The sequence below is a fragment of the Centruroides vittatus genome, unplaced genomic scaffold (genome assembly GCF_030686945.1).
Source record: "Centruroides vittatus isolate TY-2023 unplaced genomic scaffold, ASM3068694v2 scaffold_450, whole genome shotgun sequence".
Taxonomy (NCBI): domain Eukaryota; kingdom Metazoa; phylum Arthropoda; class Arachnida; order Scorpiones; family Buthidae; genus Centruroides; species Centruroides vittatus.
In genome coordinates, this window is record NW_027122709.1 from 569474 (window position 1) to 589839 (window position 20366).

At 29.0% G+C, this 20366-nt stretch overlaps 1 protein-coding gene across 1 annotated transcript in view; it reads right to left on the bottom strand.

Moving 5' to 3' along the window:
• LOC136989237 (ubiquitin thioesterase OTUB1) overlaps positions 1–20366 on the bottom strand; it is a 55553-nt gene that overhangs the window by 28828 nt on the left and 6359 nt on the right. The window contains exon 2 of the mRNA XM_067287344.1: positions 4076–4128. Coding sequence (XP_067143445.1) covers positions 4076–4128 — 53 coding nt within the window. The remainder of the gene's footprint in view (positions 1–4075; positions 4129–20366) is intronic.

Genomic DNA, 20366 nt, shown 5'->3' on the forward strand with positions numbered 1-20366 from the left:
CCTATCATCTGAGCATAGTCTATCAGACTTGGACAATTATTACCAATCCAATGAAATTCAATGACCCTAAGAATCCAAATGTAAACATGTATACAAAGGCCTCATATAGACAATTGTGTCATAAACAAACAAACATATTTTCATTTATAAGATTAAATGTAAGATGATAATTGTTTTATAGATGCCAGAGAATTTAACTCATGATCTTACTGCCATAATATAATATTGAAGCTGATTTTTTCCTGAGAAATGATAACTAGCATTGATTAAATGAAACAGAACTGTACAGTACGATGACAGACCCATTTCTTATAATAACTAAAAGTGATTTAACAGAACTCACTTTACATAAGTGATTTAACAGAATTGTTTGCTTACATGCCAATGAAAGCAAACAATTATATCATCACTTAAAAAATGAAATAAGCTAATATTAGTGATGCATCAATTAATTGGTAGACAACTGGCAATCAGCAGAATTGGTCAAACAATTACTAATTATTAATGTTTCTCATTATTAATTATTGCTTTCTGTTAAATTTAATAAGGACTTCATATGATAATTCTGTTAATAACCTATAATACTAACTATAAACTAACAACAGTATTTATCAATAATGTTACAAATGAAAAATTTTTACCTAATTTTAGTTTTACAATTTTTATTTTTAAAAATATTTGAAATGAAAATTTTAAAACTAGTATGAATTGTTTATATGAAAAAATTATGAAATAAAACATGAAGGAGTGTGTTATGAAATGCTCCAAAGGGTAGTGGACTGAGCCCCTATAATATATGCATATTTAAATTTTAAAACATTTTGCAAATTTTAAAGCATATTAGTTATGTAAAATTATAAAATTGGGAGAATGCTTAATCTAATATGGATAAAATTTATTTCAAAATATTTTAATTTTTTCCAAACCCTTCTTAATTACCCTTCACACACACAGTCTAAGGATAAGTGTTAATGAAATAGTGCAAAATTAAACAAAGTGCAAAAAATTATAATTAATTGTAGTTTAAATGGTACTTTTTATCATTTTTTAATTTTTATTTTAATAATTTTGACTGTGACAAGAGTTCCTTTCTGATTCATTTTTTCCAATTTATTAATATATACTCTAAACCACGAGTTGCCAAAGTGGTCGATACTAACCCACAGTACCATTTAAATTACAATTAATTATCATTTTTTGCACTTTGTTTAATTTTGCACCATTGCATTATTGGGGGTCGATGAAAAGGCTTACAACTTACAAATTTTAACAGAGTATTGCTAATCTCGCTAAGGATCATCATACTTATCCATCTCATTGACTGTCAGTTACAAAAATTATTAACATATATATAATAAATGTAAAATTAAAAGATATATATTAAAATAGTGAGAGCTTTTTTCCCTGCTTGTAACACAAACTTTTTGGTGGGAGTTAATGTGAGATTAGAAATGACAGCACTAGGAATTGATGAATTATCACAAAATTTTTGTTACAAATAGTCTATATTTAGAATAAGGAGGTGAGTGAGCAAACCACTTTAGTACAGTATATGAAATTCTTATTTATTTATATAAGTAATCAGCTGATTTTTAATTGCCAATTAATCAGCAATTGGTCAAAATATTTATGATGCATCACTAGCTAAAATGTGAAATAATATAAGATTTGTGTTCAATTCTTGTTACTTTCCTGGTTATTATGTATAAATAACAAGGAAAGTATGGGAATCATGTCAAATTTGACTGTTCAAGATTTTTGCAAATCTCCATGTTTTGAGACCATCTGAACAAAAATAATTTCCATGGATGGGGTTTGTGGGTATGTGTTTTGGCATCTATTTTGTTTAATTTGATGCAATTAAATTTTGGTGATGAAAGGTTGAAAGAATGGAGAGATGGAGGGCAGTCATATCTTGAATGGGGTAGAACTTAATGAAGATTTTACTTGTTAGCATTTACAATTCGTTTTTTCTTTTATAAAACTCATCTCTACCCTCAAAATTAGCATTTGTCATTTTATACAAAGGCTATTTTTTAAATAAGGTCCGTTTTTTAATAAAAAGAAAAATACTGTAAATATCATTAATATATATTTTTTTCCATTTTCTACATACTTTTATCTACTTTTCTACATAATTTCCATTTTTGTTTAAACATTTGTCATACAGCTCAACAATTTTTGAATTCCGACTTCATAGAAATCTGCCGCCTGTGAAGAAGCCCAATTCATGAGTGCAGTTTTCATTTTCTTCATCGTCATTGAACTGTTGACCACCAAGGATTAAGTATCGAAACAAGTGAAAATCACTGGGTGCAAAGTCTGGACTGTGTGGATGATCATATCGAGTCAAAACGATAAAGCACTGTCCAATCTTTTTGTTTTGTGATCGTCAGAAAGCAATCTTGGAACCCACCGAGAACACAATTTTCGATAATTCAGTTTCTCTGAAACAATGGTATACAAAACTGATCTTGAAATCTATGGAAATACAATTGATAACATTGAAATCGTGAATCGTCAGTCCTCTCGAATTTTGTTATCCACATCACAAACCAAATCTTCAGAAATCGGAGAAGGTCGGCCAGGGCGTGGCTCATCATGGACATTAACTCGCCTATCCTTGAACATTCTTACCCATTTTCGAACTTTACTGTCACTCATAGCATTATCACCGTAAACTTCACAAATCTGACGATGAATTTCTGCTGCTGCAAAGTTTCTTGAACTCAAGAATCGAATAACAGATTGCATCTCACAGTCGGCGGAAGACTCAATTTTCTTAAACATTTTAAACTTCTACAGCTCAACATACAGACAGACGATATGGCTGCAAATGGCGTGAAAATGCGCGCCAAGCTTGCTCAGAGCAGAAGCGCATGCGTACTGCCGTGACTGCACATTATTCTCACTCTCATTCACGAACGGAACTTATTTAAAAAATAGCCCTTGTAATAATTAAAAATATAAAAAGTTTTTATAACAAAATCTCATAGCAGATGGAGTCACAAAAACATTTATTTATTATGATTAATATAAAAGATATTTTTAAGTAAAATCTCAGCAGAGAAAGTTACACAGAGAAAGTATTGCTAGATTTTTTTTTATTTAAAGCTGTTTAAAAATATCACAAAAAATATCTTGCATTTATTGTTGATTATATTTTTTCATCCATTAATTCTTCAATTGATCGAATTATTATAACTTTTTAAATAACTAATTTTCATAACAAAAACCACTTTTTTAGGTGAAAGTTTCTCTCCTGACTACACAATCATATTTATGAATGTAGCAAAAAATTATTTAAAAAATGTTAATAATTAATTTAAATAAAGTTGAAAAATGACAAACTAATATTTCAATGAAAGAAATAAGTTGTTGAGGCCAACTTATAAAAAAAAATCCAGCAAGTTGTTTAACTTTTCCAGCAACATTTGGTGGCACAATCTTTATCATATTTTTATTAAAAATCATTTTTTTTTTTTAAATATTTTTAATTACTATAAATGGCAAAACAGCTTAATTTTTGGGATAGGGATGGGTTTTATAAAAAATTGTAAATACTAATAATAAGTAAAATCTTCATTCAAATTCAAGTCTGACCCTACTGGAGATCCACAAGATCCCTTTCTCTGCCCACCCCTTGGACCTTTATCAACAAAATTTAATAGCATCAATCTCCCTAATACACAAACCTCCCTGCACAATTTCAGAAATCTTCGACAAAAAAAGCACAGGAGTTATTAAGCTACAAACAAGGAAAACGAAATCATACCCACGCACACTAACATCATTACATACAGAAAAAACACCAGAAATTTTTGTATTTCTCAATGTTTCACGGTCCCGAGGGTAATTTTTTTGACAAATCACCATACTTTCCCTCTGTTATATATATTGTACAAAGTAAAAATTGTAATTTCTATAAAACATTAGAAAGATTCATGTAGGAAAATTAAAGGTATAATTTATTTTCATAAATAAATGAATTTAAGATCAGAAAGAAAAACACATTTTAAAAATCTAGTAAGTAAAAAAAAAAATTAAGAAATAAATTATAATAATTATTAATTACCTCTCTTTCAATTTCTCTCTCTTGTGCTAAAATTGCTTCATCTTGATTAACATCTACAGTTGTAAAATATGTATTAATTAAGTTTGAAAAAATATTTTTAATTCAATTTAAAATTTCTAAGCTTAAAAATTATTAATTCTTTCATATACTTTGATATTATTAATAATAATAATAATAATAATAAATGGTTAAATAAAAGTGTGAATTATCTGAAAAAACTTCGTATAATTCATTGGTGTTCAAACTTAGCAGTTAGGACAATGGAATCCTCATACCCGAGTATATTGCTTAGGATTTCACAAAAACACAAATTAAAAAAAAAAGATCTGTGGAAAACACTATTATTTAGAGGAAAAATTGCTATTTGTTCTCCTGATAATCCTTTAGTGATATTCTCTCCAGCAAAATTTATGATTATCATCACATGAGGAACACACCAATAACTGACCATTCCAACTTTATTGTACAAGGAAATGAAATTAGAAGATCCAGAAAGAAATAATATTGTAATCTCTGGCTTGGAGGATGACAATGAAATGGACAATAGCTTACTTAAGGTTCAATAAGTTTTTGATGATAATCTTAAAAAATTACAAATATGAATATTTTTTACATTTTTACATTTTTTAGAACTAGAAAATTTAAAGTAAATGCAAAAAGACTGGTTATCTGCGAGTTGTATAGTTTTGAAAATAAAAGCTTATAAAAATGTTAATAATTTAAAAGGAAGGTTTAAATATATTCATTAAAAATGATTATTCAACAAATACTTAGAACTATTAGAAACAAATTAAGGTTTTATGGTAAAAAATGCATTCAAAAGGAAATAGAAATGTTAAATTAAAATACAACAGATTAATGGTAGATATTTGCCTGTAATTATAAAGGTAAAATTTTCACACAGATGGAGATCAGTCTTTTTTAGAAGTACAGTTTATAATAACAAACAATATAATGATATAAAAGACAAATATAAAGCCCTATACTTGGATAATAATAATAATAATAATATGAAATGTCTTTTTTACAATATAGCAAGTTTAAATAATTAATTTTGTTTTCCCAATTTCTGGAATTTGATATATAAAATGGTTATATTTTGTTTGGTGGAAACATGACATATGTCATCAGTAACTGAATCAATAGCGAGGTTGAGGCAAGTTTTAAATGCGAAAACATGTACGTCAGACGTTCAGTGCCACTTTCCTGTAAGCCTAGAAGTTTGGCAATGGTGTTTGGTAAGTCTGCGGAATTGTGCTTGACATTCCAAACGCCATTGTCAAACTTCTAGGCTTACAGGAAAGCGACGTTGAACGTCCAACGTAGACGTTTTCGCATTTAAAACTTTGGTGTCAACCTAGCTAATGTTTTCTGCTGATTATAAAATGTATCATCAGGTAGCTCATAGTTGTGAGGGTCCTAGAAGACCCAGCAGCAGCTTAATTGTTGGGCTTAGATTAGATGCAGACTCTAAAGTTAAACTGATATCTCAGTCATGATCTATATTGGCTTTACAAGTAGATACTGAAGAGTTAACTAATATCCATTTAATAGTGTCTTATATTCTGCCTGACAATAATTATGATGATGATTTCAAGAATACTTTATTGTTCATACAAAATTATTCTATATCTGGAACTAACTTGATTTTTTGTGCAGACTAACTCCAGAATGAAACATCCTGATTATTTGTCATGTTTTACTGGTGACTTTCAAAACTTTCAAGACAATTTACCAGATTCTATTGTTAATAATAGAGGGAAAATAATCATTTTTGTGAAGATAACCATTTAAACAAACAAGACTGTTTATTGTCAAGAGATGAAGGCAATTTTACCTATCACACAACTAAGGCAGTGTTATTGATTTCATCATAGTATCACAAGAAATATATACTCATATAGTAAAAGATTTGTGTATTTTATCAGAGATAAGCTCTGATCATTCACCTGTTTTACTATTAATGATCCCTTGGTATCATCTGCAGTTTCCAAGAAAAATTTTTTGGTAAATATGCAATATGGAGGGATGAACCTATCTTCATTTACTGTTACATTAGATAATATTCTATCAGATGAATATGGAGGAAAACTCAAATGTAATCTAGTTGAATGTATAATTAAAGTAGCAATGTCCATGAATTTAATTTGCAATGTTAAATCTGTACCTCCTTAAAGGCATATAAGAAATGTATGGTATGATAGGGAGTGTTGCACCATGAGAAAAAAATTGTAAAAATTGTTTAACCCCTTGTAACAAACTAAGGTTCATACTAGGGTTTCTCATTTTCCGGTCTTTTGTTTGTCCCAGGATTCCGGGATAAAAGTAAATTGTTTCCCGGGATCCTGAGAAATCCCAGGATAGAATTAATTATTTTTAAGATATATAAAATATCTTGAAATCAAATGATATAAGTATTTTTCATTTTTTAAAGTAATTTAATACATTCTGCAACCTCCAAAATCACATTAATAATGCTGTGTAAGATATATATTAAAAATTACCTTTGAATTATGTAGAAATTTTTTAAAAATAGAAAAAATTTATTAAAGTTTGCTGGAAACTGCAAACAACAACAACAACAAAATGCTTTGAATTGAGTTTTAAAAAAACGAACTCAGATCAAACTTCTAACTTAGAAGGTAATTTTCGTTTTTAAATAAAACATATTACAAAATATTTTTGTAAATTTTTATAAAAAGATTTTAAAAAGCAAAGATGGTCAATACTCCCATCACTCAATCTGGTTCTTATTTTACTAAAGAAAAGTCCTGCTACCAAATGCCCTTTCCAATTCAATTGATGTGAGTGAAATTGTATTAAATACATTTAAGAGAAGACAGACATTGTGTGTTTTTTTCACCCATAGCCTGGAAGATTTCTAGTTCGTTTTCAAGATTGTAGTACTTCTTTTGCTCTCTAGTATTCTTGACTTGTCTACCTCAACTACTTTAATAGAAACATCAAGCTTATAGCCCAATAATTCAACAGTTCATTTGGCTTTAATAATCAGGTTTATGAAGAAAAACTTCATACTTGCAGACTTTGTACTCGTTTGTATCTTTGCCCAATTTGCACAACCTGGCGTTACACAGTTATTGAAGCTACTGGGCATGGTTAAAAATTAAGACAGTGCAAGAACAATTATTCCAGATATTACAGTTCTGACAAGTAAAGAATTTTCAGAGTCTTGTTACAAGTAAGCTACATACTGATTATTGACATTTGTGACATGCTATAATGAGAAAAAATTTAAAAAACTAATAAGTAGGTTTAAAATTAACAAATACAAATGTATTCTGACAGTTTGAGTTAATTATACTTTCTATTTTCAAACTTTCCTCAACCTTAACACAAAATAAGAAAAAAGTGAACTTTTAAAAAATTTGCAGGATTTCCCGGGATGAGAATTTCCTGGGTTAAAAAAAACAACTGGGATCCCTGGATCCCATTTGAGAAACCCTAGTTCATACAATAAAGAATTGAATTGAAAAAAACTTCACTGTATATTCCTCAACCAAGTTTATATTAGAGATACAGGATACAGTACATTATAAAACATGGGTAGGTGAAAGGGAGGATACACAACAGGCTTGTTTAATTATGTAATAATGGCTGCCAAATCTCACTGATGACTATTCCTGTGTTTAAACTCATTCTGTTTTCTTTAATTGTTAATGGATTTCTAAATGCTCCTGCAGTTAAAAAGAAAAAAATTATTAAAAGTTAAAGATTTTAAAATCATTCAGTGAGTCCTTCACAACCCTCTTGATTACACTGTAGGGTAACTTCAAAATTGGTGTAATTGTATTGAACTGCATGAAGATGTTCTCTAATCCTAGTTTCAACGTTCCTCCTATTTCATCTACACAGTAATGTTTTGGTTGGCAATTACACAAAATTTTGTGTACTACATTGTTATTTCGTATTATGTCTGTTTTCTTATTAATTGAATCTTTAGTTTTTAACATCTTTTTGATATTATTAAATGTGAGAGCAATAACAATATTATGTTTTTAATAATTTTTGAATAGTATAGGAATATAATCAAGCTTTAATCTATAAAAACTTGTAATGGTGATATAGTTGGTCATATTGTCATTTTTCAATTATCTTGTTTGAGTAATTACTTAATTGGAAAATGCAATATATGTATTCAATTTCTTTATTTTGATCTATAATACTGTTTGTGCATGTTTAATTTTTGTAATATACATATTAAAATATTCTTTTTAATGTACATAGGTACACTGGAATAATAACAACCTTACCTACATGACATGGTTTAATGTATGTTTAAAAGATAAATCATTATAAGATCTCTGGGAAATGATGTCTAAAAAATTTAACATGCAATTATTTCCTTTTTCTTATTCCAAAATTATATTATTGTGGATATTATTGGCAAAGTCAAGTAGTATCTGGGTTAAACCTTTATTGTAAATAACAGAATTGTCGTCCACGTATCTGTCATAAAAAAATTATACCACAGAGATTTTTAATTATTTGGTCAATTTTTATCATTCATAATTCTTCAAGGTTTGGTCCAATACATGAGCCCTTGAAGATACCTGTCTAAAAAACAAACTTCCTGTTACAAATAAAATAATAATTATCTAAAATGAACTGAACGAGTTTAATTATCCATTTGTCACATTTCTAATTATTTAACATATCTACTATCAGTTTTTTATGTATAGACGAATACATATTTTAATATCCAGACTCAACATATGGAATATATAGTGCAGTGAAGATTTTTAGTGATTAATAAGGTACTTTTAATTTTATTATAAAAAGTTTTCCTTTTTACAACCAACATTTTAAAGCATGTACATTTATTTTTACATGGGATACACATCTTTTGTTTTAAGTTTTTTATTTTTTAATTTTAATTTTTAATTTTAAAGAAAATGTTTATCATAGCCTTATATTAACTTAATTTTATTTAGAAGCTATATATACAAAGTTGATCCATCCAGTGATCACTAACATAATTTTAATAAAGTTGAAGATCTGTAATAAAGGACTGAATTGGGGCAGGAAGCCCAAAATGCACTGCTTTGATATGTTCCTTGTATGACTTGTTCTCTTCAGCAAAATTTATGCTTACCATTAAAAATTTAATATATTCTAAACCAACATTTCTGACCTCACAGACCACTAAACTCACAATTTTGAATTCCACATACCACTGTCATGAATTTTTTTTTAAAACAATTCAAACATCTATAGAATAATGATCATAAAAGTTCCATTTTACTTTATTAATATGAAATTCATTTGTTTAATTACAACAAATTAGTGTGAAGTTTGTTGCTGCTTATTTGATATAAGTTTATTCTTTGCTCTTTTCCATGAAGGACAATTATTACATTCAACAATGTTTATTGATAACAGTCATTTCATGTTTGGTTTTAGATTCAAATAAAAACCCTAATGGGTGAGAAAAAGTAACCAAGCATTTTGCACTTCTTTCATAATACTTCACATAACTGTGAGTTGATCAATGTCCAAATTTCTCCATAGAACATCAAAATTTTCTCATGGATCGCTGCTTGGCAACTGCTGTTTTCAACATTTCATTAGAGCATTTATATATTCCAAGTATGCATGTAACTAAATAAATCCAATATAATATCTGATCTCTGTATTCATGTAGCTTGGTGTAAAGCTGAACAATAGAGCATTAGTTGTCAAGAAACCTTTCAAACTTCCTGTTTTGAGTGGGTGTATAGTTGAATGTGATGGTAGTAGTGCTTATTTGAAAGCAAGAAACATAATTCATAATAAAATATATCTTAAAAAAAATGTCACTTTATAAAAGGACTGGCAATTACTGCATTAGAGTATAGTATGTGCAGTATTACAAAAATGTGTACTAATAGCAGCAAGCAATAAATTTGTAAAAATATGGCTCTCACAAAGTGAAATCATGCATGAATGAGAGATAGAATCTCTTGCTTGCAGGACAGAAAATCTCACCCTTGCAGATATCTGATACTGACTTATCATGATTTGACCTTCTTGCTTTAAACTGCATTTATGGATTAGCTCTTTAGCTCATTTTTAGTACAAGTGCAATGTATATACTGTATATGTTATGTAACTTATATTGTGTATATATTTATTTGAAGAAAGTATAATTGGTATATATATATAAGGATGTCCCTTATTTTTTGAAAATTTTTTTTTCTAACGCATAGGACCTAGTTTTGTTTATTTTACCCTTAAATACTCCCACAATAAATTTCAGCTCATTTTGATCACTAGAACCCGTGCCGACTTGCATCGAATCATTTCCATACATATGGTGCTAGAGAAGTGGCACGTATTTGCTTTGTTCGCCATTCTAACACAATTTGTCAGGCTATTAACATGTATAGTTTTTTTTCAAAGATGTCAGTGAAATTACGAAGCACTAAAAAACATATTTTCTTAGTCAGAGAGATAAACCACCAAATCACGAGTGCAAAATTACCGTTAAATTGGCAAATATTCACAGTTTTGTTTTTTAACATTAGCGAAGTTAAACTAACTGAGTGAAAGCATAAATCTTGTAATACGCGAGTCTATCATATTTTGGGAAAAAGCTAGAATACCTAAAAAAATCTATACTTAACTGTGTCAAGAAATTGGTGGATATTTATCACATATGGAGTGTTAATAGCCCAACAAATTGTGTTAGAATGGCGAACAAAGCGAATACGTGCCACTTCTCTAACACCATATGTATGGAAATGATTCGATGCAAGTCGGCACGGGTTCTAGTGATCAAAATGAGCTGAAATTTATTGTGGGAGTATTTAACGGTAAAATAAACAAAACTAGGCCCTATGCATTAGAAAAAAAAAAATATTTGAAAAATAAGGGACACCCTAATATATGTATATATACTAAATATATATCAAATATACTTTCTTCAGCAGATATGGGTGAGAAGACAATGACTGAAGTTTCCAGAGATATTAATTAATTCAATCAGCAATTAAAAGAAATTACTGAAATAGAAATAAACTTTATCATCATTCCATTTTCTTTTTATTTTTTCAAACAAAAGGGAACATTTTACATCACCAAATGACAATGAAGTAATTTGGTGATGTGAAACAGTGAAAAAGCAAGAAATGTCATAATCTGAAGTCATCACATTTGCTCTCTTACTAACATATCTTGCTGGAAATTTCACTTGCTCACATCTATGTGACGACAAAACATTTTTAAACTCTGATTGACTATACTTTTCTTTTTATTATGCCATGCCATGTGTTTTACTGTGTACCACCATATTTTGTGTACTTTTTCACTTACTAAATAATTATAACAAGTGATTTGTAATTTTTAAACAATTGCTTTGTATAAATAGCAGGTTCTGCCCACAAATTAATAGTGAAAATCAAGCTATTTTATGGTATTGCTGCTAGAGATTGTGTAGTTCAACATTAAGAGATCAGGCCACTTCAGGTCAAATTGCTTAAACTTTCCTTTATATCCAGCTTTAGCCTCGTCATCCAAAGTAAAATAACAAAATCTCTATTACTTATTTTTATCTTATAACTGTTTTGGTTTTTAAAACATTAAGACTATTTCAATGTGTTGAATAAGCAGGGTACAAACAACAGAATCATACATGCACACAGCTAACCAGAAATGACAGAGGTTCCACACTCCCATGATGCTTTGCATTTTGTTTGTTGTTTTACATAGACAGCTCTATGTGGAACTTTTTATTGGTGGAATGCATGTTTCTATGACAATCAACTTTTTTTGAACAATCCACTAAACACATTTTTGATTTTGTTGTGTTCATTTGGTAAAATCAGTAGTTTTGTATTTATAAAAAACTTAATAATGAGCAACAACATTATTTTCATTTCATAAATACTAGTGAAGTGTACTGCATTTGCAGTGACTTTAGTTACTTTAAGCTAAAAAGGAGCATCCAAGATTTGATATCTTGGATTTTGCCAAAATTTTAATAAGTTTTGATACACTAATACTAATACACGGTATCATAACTTGTGCTAACAAGCAGTAGTTTAGGTGAAATCATTGTTTAAACTTTTGCATATATTATGTATTGAGTTCTATAAGTGAATTGTAACAAATAGATGTGGACAAGTGAGTAAAACACCAGGTTAAAATGCTTGATGTCATAGGTTTATCCTACTTTTATTCAACTTTTTTTTACAATTTTTTCTGAAGAGTGCAATCCAGTGAATTATTAGAAAATATATTTGGCCCAAAATACTATTTTCTAATTATTAAACTCATCAGCATATTTTTAAAACAACTGAAGAGCAAATCAATACCTTTATTACAGTTGTTTAAAAGATTTTGTAATTATTAAAATCATTTGTGTAATATTTTAGGCCAAATATAATTTTTAATAATTCACTGGATTGTACACTTCACAAAAAATGGCAGGACAAATCTGCAACATCAAGTTTTTCAATCTGGTGTTTTACTCACTGGTTCATGCCTATTTGTTCTTAGATCTTGTATTATAACGTACATAGAAAGTTTAAAAAAATGATTTCTCTTAAACTATTGCTCATTGGCATGAGTTATATTACTGTGCTGGGAGAAGGCTACTAAAACACATTAAAATGGTAGCAAAATCCAGAATGTCAAAGCTTAAATGTCTCCATGTAAGTTATAGCATCAGAAGTAATTTATTTTTTGAATGTAAATAAACTGAAACTTATATCTTGAATAAGGCATCGACAAAATTCACTCAATAATGCCAAATTCAAAGACTGACAAAATTAAGTGAGTCAGAATATATTGCTGCAACAGTGAGAAGTTTTTATGTTCATAGTACAGATCTGGTAAATTATTAAAACTCTTTCCTTATAAAAACTACAATACAGAATTTTATAGTTTTAAGTAAAAATCAAATTTATTTATTTATTCTCATGTCTTATTTTAAAACTTCCACACTTTTCCAGCCCTACATCTATATTAAAGCAAACACTTTCAGCTATTTTTTCACACTTTAAACTTGTAGCAGAGGAAGTATCTAAGTAAATATAACATTTTTATATAAATACAGTAAAAGTATGATAAATATGTACATCTCTATTTACAATACCAGAAATGAAACAACTAACATAGTGTGAAAATCTGGACTTCAACCAAAAATAACCCGATTTTGTTATATATATATTTTGATAATTGTCATTTCATAATTGTCAACTACTACCTGAGAAATCTCATTTTACATGTTCTCGACAGGAAAAGTGAGACTTTCCCGCGATTTTTTAACCTCCCGGCCATCTGCTACCAATTTTAATATAAGAATTGATAACCTGATGAGGCAGTCATAACCAGCTCCTTAAGAACTAAGAACAATAGAGGCATCTGTTAATTGAGTACTAAAAATGTTTAACTTATTTCTTATAATGATTATCGTCGTTTAGTAAGAAAATTAGGATTATGGAATGTGTATGTATGAAATTGAATTCTCTCTTCTATATTTAATAACATCAAAATAGATATTTTACACAAGTCGTAGTCATAGAGCCATTTAAGTTGCAATGGTTTCAAAAAATGTTCTTGTTTATTCAAACTTTTAGGTTTGTCATACAAAATAAAATACTCAAAAAACAGTTAGGTGTTTGCTCTTAGAATCTTTTTCCTGATGATGATCATTTAAAATGATCAAAAATATTAGAATAAAGTTATATATACTGCATTAAACGATTTTTGAGTAAGTATTTTATTGTTATGAATGAAAAGTGGGAAACAGGTGAGCCAATACCTGTGACAGAACACCTGTTCATGTTTTTGGATGAGAAAGAAAACGTGAGAATACTGCTTAATTAGTTGAATTCCACTTGACAGATGCTTTGATAACCCACAGTTGATGTCATAGTAAGCTTCAACTGCAGTTCTGTAACCTCATCTGCAAACCTGTATAGGTTTTCTATCATGGGTATTGGCTCATCCACTTTCCAAACACAAATATCTTTGTTGTTTTTGTTATGCTGTTTTCTCTCATGCAGAACCTGAGATTGTGAATTCCTGGTATTGTATTGGAAATTTTCAGTTATGGTTTTGTTAACCAAAATCATAATGTGTTTGCCAACTTTTGTGTATTGTAAACCCCTGTTACCTGTACTTATCCTGCAAAAGTTTTGATGGATTTCTTGTTCTCCATGCTCCCAAGATCACTATTAGTTTGTCAAGTTACTTTATGACTACCCTGTATTTCAGAAAATGACTTCAAATTAAAAATACAAACAATTCTTTGCACAAACAAAATATAATATAGTCATGTCTTACATGAAGGTTGTGTGTAAGCAACTACATTGCAAAACAAAATTTGCATAAATTTTGCTTTGCACGGTAATTTGTGATCCACCTCAAATGGTTCTAGGTGATTGCCTATACAATTACAAGTATTTGACTATGCAATAACTATAACAATTACAAGTATTTAACTATGCAATAACTAACAATTGCAATAACTATGCAATTATTTTACAATTGACAAAAAACATTAACATGTGTTTAAACATTTGCTTTTATTATAATGAATAACATTTCAGTCTGATGTTCCAAATATACAGAGCAAACTTTTATTTTATAACTGAGTATACTTAAGAAAAATATATGCAAACCAGTGTGTTCACCATAGTGAGTACATTCAGTAGTCTTCATGTTCATATCAGAAAATAATAAGTTGCTAACTTAAGAATCAGGTTCGTTGATAATATGAGTGAATTAACATAACCATTTGCCATCTGCATAAAAACACAAAACTGCACATAATTTCAATGTAAAGCAAAACACAAAAGGTGCAATATAAAGGTATAAAGGTACAATAAATATGAAAGAGAAACACTTTTTGTTTGCACATTTTTTAAAAATTTGTTGCATACGTTTGTTGTCAAATTTATATTTTAAATGGATGCATTCATCATCATCATTATTAATTAGTATAATTTCATATGACTTCATTGTGATCAATTAACCTACATTGTTATTTATATCTTTGTTTAGAATAATATGAATCTGTTAATATCTTATATAGCACTGCAATAAATGTGGAAATTCAGTTAAATTAGCTTTAGTTAGCAATTTCATATCTTCAGGTTGCTTTTTTCCAACAACCTGTTGCACACTGCTTCTTTCTCTAACCTATCTATCTTTAAATCTTCACATGTTTTTGTATGCTTTCACATTTAAATAAATTGTATCCATTCATATATAACATTAGCATTTTCATATATGCAGATACATTAAATAAATGATTTCATTTCTTATGTCAAAAGCACAATTTTACATCAAGTAACTTTTCTCAAAATTATTGTATATGATAACCACTCTGTTCCTTTCTATAATCATACAACACCGTGTTACAACACTAATGCAAGTTAAATGTCCTGCAATCAGCTAAATAATTTCTATTTTTAAAAAATCAGCAATATAATGAATATAATGATAAAAACTGTCAATATAATGGATCTTCTGAGATCAACTGCTTTGTTCCATTATAGCAAGTATCCATTTTATGTACTGAAATTGACATGTTCATTACATGGAAACTATTTTGTAATCCAAAATTAATAGTACTTCTCTGCACTCAAAGCTAGAACTACTTAAAATAAGTAAAAACAAAGTGTGGAAGGTTTTGTTCTAACAGTTTAATCACTAAGTACAAATGTTTTTGGCCATTTTAAATGGCCTTCTTCGGGTACAATAAGGTCGGTTGGAATGTCGGTTAGCAGATATTTAAATGATGTCACTATTTACTAGTAAGAAGAAACTTTTGTAAACAGTGACGTCATTTAAATATCTGCTAACCGACATTCCAACCGACCTTATTGTACCCGAAGAAGGCCATTTAAAATGGCCAAAAACATTTGTACTTAGTGATTAAACTGTTAAAAACAAAGTGTGAAAGGTTTTGTCTTACTTATAATAGTAGTACATGTAATTTAAAGCATATGAACAATTAAACTGAAAAATAAGAATCTTTGAACAATAAAGCCAAACCGTATCCTTTACTGTGGTATAATAAAGTCAAATGAATGAACCACAAAATAAGAAATGGCTAAAAGGATATGGACAACACATGTAAAGTAATAAATATGTAATATACTATGAGTCTGCATAAAAAATGAACAAAAAAGTTTTAATTTTGGATAAAAAATTTATTATTTGTATTTTTGATTTTGGTCTTGTTTTCACCTAGTAAGACAATTAATTGCTGGTGCTAATGACCACCCTTGATGGACTTTTATGTCCGGTAACAAAAACGTTTAATAAATTGTCCAATGAACGTTTTGACCTTACTCAAGGTCTGCTGCAGGTTAGAGTAAGAATGAGTTTCAAATTTAGAATGCTTTGAACAGAACAGATTTTAAAATATTAAATTTTTAAAAACTTTTGAAACAGCCTGACAGGCAGGTGCATCAATTTTAAGGATGGTAACTCACTATCATATGCCTGGCGTTACTTGTGTGAGAAACGTGGTATCGCTAATGCACTTTAATTGTATATTAATTACTTTTATACCAGTCCCTATATGTATAAATAATACACACATGTGCTGCCCTATATGTATATTTTGAATTGCACGCATTCCCAACTGTTAACTTTCAGTTGGTTGTTATGTTTCAAAAGTTTTTAAAAATTTAATATTTTAAAATCTGTTCTGTTCAAAGCATTCCAAATTTGAAACTCATTCTTACTCTAACCTGCAGCAGACCTTGAGTAAGGTCAAAAACGTTTGTTGGATGATTTATTAAGCATTTTTTGTTACTGAACATAAAGGTTCGTCAAGGGTGGTCAGTAAGACAATGCAATATTTTGCAAAAACCAGTCAGAAGCATTTTCTATTTGTAGAATGAAATGGGATATGCTTTCAACATAATTTTCAGCTTAATCATTTATAATAACTGGCACTGGAACAAAAACTCCTCATCTTCCTTTTTTGTTATCTAATTCTGTATTTGCTATTTTGTCAGCTGGATAACTTGATCCTTCATATACTTCAACATTTTTTTTTCAAATTCAGTAAAATCTTTTCTGTTTCTGGTGGTAAAGTGTCAGCATTTACAAAAACTTGAAAATTATTATAGTCTTCTTTCTTCCTGAATTTTACTGTCATCTGCCAAGTCAAATTCCACAAAAAGTTTTAAATTATGAAAGCAGCATATAGTTGCAGTTGGATTAGTTGACCATGCTTCAGCATTCAACTTCGGTGCATTTAACATGTTAGATCTTCAGATGGTGTTATTTTTATTCAAATGCTGTAGTATTTGTTTTGAGCATCAAGGATCTGTACCAAATTTTAAAATTTTATATTATCCCTTTGTCCAAAAGGTGGCATCAAACAGGTCACATTGGGTGGAAAAAGTACCAGTTGAATTCGTTTAAGATTATCACTTGTTAGATTGGAGATGTGCAGCACAATTTTCCATCACTAATAAAATTTCTCTGCTGTTGTCTTAACTCTTTATCCCAGTCATAAAGCCATTCATAAAATATATCATCATGGTGTTTGCTATGTCTGTATGAAGTAGGAAGTGTTCTGACATTTTTAAAAGCACAAGGCCTCTTCAAACCACCTATTGCAAGCAACTTTATATTTTCATACCCATCATATTGACACAAAATAACTTAGCAGTGTAAGCCTTTCTTTTGCCTGTTTGCCACCTTTACAATGTGAACCACACAGACAGTTTTTTAGCACGCTACACTATAGTAGTGAAGTGCTTATGTTAGGACTTTTGTGTGTCTGTCAAGCATTATATATTCAAGATTATGATACATTCAATCCATTCATTACACATGTGCACGTGCATGCTCCATTCAATCCATTTATTGTGCATGTCCACGTGCATGTGCAACAACTCTGTTCACTTTTGTTACCTAAGTGTTATGTTCCATTCAATCCATTCTTTGCGCATGTCCATGCACATGCACAAAAGGGAACTGAACATTTTCATTTATGGTCACTGTAAAAACTACCCGGTTCCTCTGGAATCTATAAACTACATCCCTTACTATATATTCAGTGAAAAATTCTTCTGAACAACTATTTGATTCCAACAATTTATAAAATTTATTGTAAACAAAATTAATATTTGATTCACTTTTGTGGAGTGTGCTATCAGATCAGCTTGACCAATCTTATTTTATGATAGTAATCTGTAAAACAAACCAGTTTCAGCACAAATGAAAATATGTGCTGAATTATAGTTATGAAAAATAACAAGTTGCTTTTCTTTTATCCATTCTTCAGCTGCAGCATAATTTACTCATCTAGATTTTCCTGAAAAAATAACCTGAGTTACAGAATGATGCTTTTGAAACTTTGATAGCATCCTTCAATATTCAATTATGCTGCAATTTCAGCAACTTTCTTCCATATGAGAGGACCAGTTAAAGGAATATTGTTATTGTTTGCTGTACTGATTCATCACAATGTCTTTTTTGAGTTCAAGATGAGCTCCTCCTGTATGTTAGATGTTAAAAATTATTAAAACTAGCTGAACTTATTCAGTGGAATAATTTTGGTCTGGAGATTTTGCTCTGGAGGTGATCTGGAAGGATGATCTAAAAAGTATTGTTTATTTATAAACAATAAAATTTATTCATTAATAAACATAATTTTAGATTTGTTGTTTAAAATAAATTTCTTTTTAGGTTAAATTTTATTCTTATTGTCTCTGGGAATACAACAACCACATCACTCTTCATAGAATGTTCATATACTATAGTATAGTATACATACTCAATTGTCATATTAATAAACTAGTTTATTCAATAACTTTAAAAAAAAAAAAATAGTGCTCAAAAATTTTTAATAATAGCTTTACTTCATCAGTACATTATTTTAGAAACATGAAAATAGTCAAAAATATTAACAGTTGTTATTATAAAAAGAGATTTGTGAATATTGGGTTATTGTTTGGATCTAATTAAACAATTTAAAAAAAAAAAATAATTTCAGTAATTTTTATTTAAGAAATTACAATCATGATTAATGTTTTCATAATTTTTTGATTGATTTACAACTGAATTTCAAATTTAATGATTATAAAATACTGATTTACTGTACCTTTGGCTTTTTATTGTACCTGTCAAGTTAAGAAAGCTTGTTGTATCTTCTCACTCTTTTTCTGTGTTTCAGTAACTGTTTGTTTATTCAAACTCTTATCTTGAGCAACATCAGCTTTACTTGCTACCTCTTATTTCTTCTATTATAGCAATCTTTTCACAAAATTTAAGTACCTTGCAAATGTTATGGTTTGGGGTTGCTTGACATCTCAAAGGTCTTTGAAAGTTATAAAGAAAATTGTTAATTCCAAAGTATACAAATACATATTGGACTATGAATTAGCAAATTGATAGAACAACATTTTACTGAAGAAGACATGTTCCAGCAGGTATATCAAAAAGATAGTTTTGCCAATCACCAGATACATGTTTTGACATGGGGTGCAAAATCTGCTGATTGCAACCTGATCAAGATGGTGTGGAAGCTTGTAAGCCACACAATATGCAAAATCAATCTATGCCCACCAACAGTGGATGCTCTAAAGAGCATTATACATTGTATTTGGATGATTCCTCCATTGCAGATTGCCAGAAGTTGTTGCCAAACAGATGTTGTGCACTGTTAAATAGCAAAAGCTACCTAACCTAGTAGTAATTTTTAGAACTTGGGATCTTTCGTCTTGTGATTATACAAACAATTCTGAATAGTTTTCAGAATATGCATGCTTTTCTGAATGATGCCTGATGACAATATAAACCTGTTAATGTTATTTTTACTCATGTTGCCATAATTTTATACATTTGAATAAAATAACCAACTATTTTTCATTTATATTTGAAATAATTTGAATAAAAATTATTTCAAATATATAATTATTTATTTTTCACATGTTCGATAAATACCATAACTAAAGCATTGTCTTAAGTTATTCTTAGCTGCTAAACATCATATAATTAATCAAACTTGCATTTATGCAAATAAATATGACTGTAGTAGTATAAGAAAATGCATTGAACATTCTGTTATTAATAAAATTTTTCCTTTAAAGAAATTTTATTGACTATCAAATTATGTAAAAAATGAAGTTATCAGACTATGTAATTAAATCTCAGTAATTTTTAAATGAAATATTTACAGTTTAATTTAAAAAGAAAAGCAAATTTGTATGGGAAATGCTTTTACTGTAAGCAAAAACATTTATCTTTATTTAACTGAAAATTTATATATAGCTTAATAAAAATTCTGCTATTTTTGGCCTTATAAATAAAGGGAAAA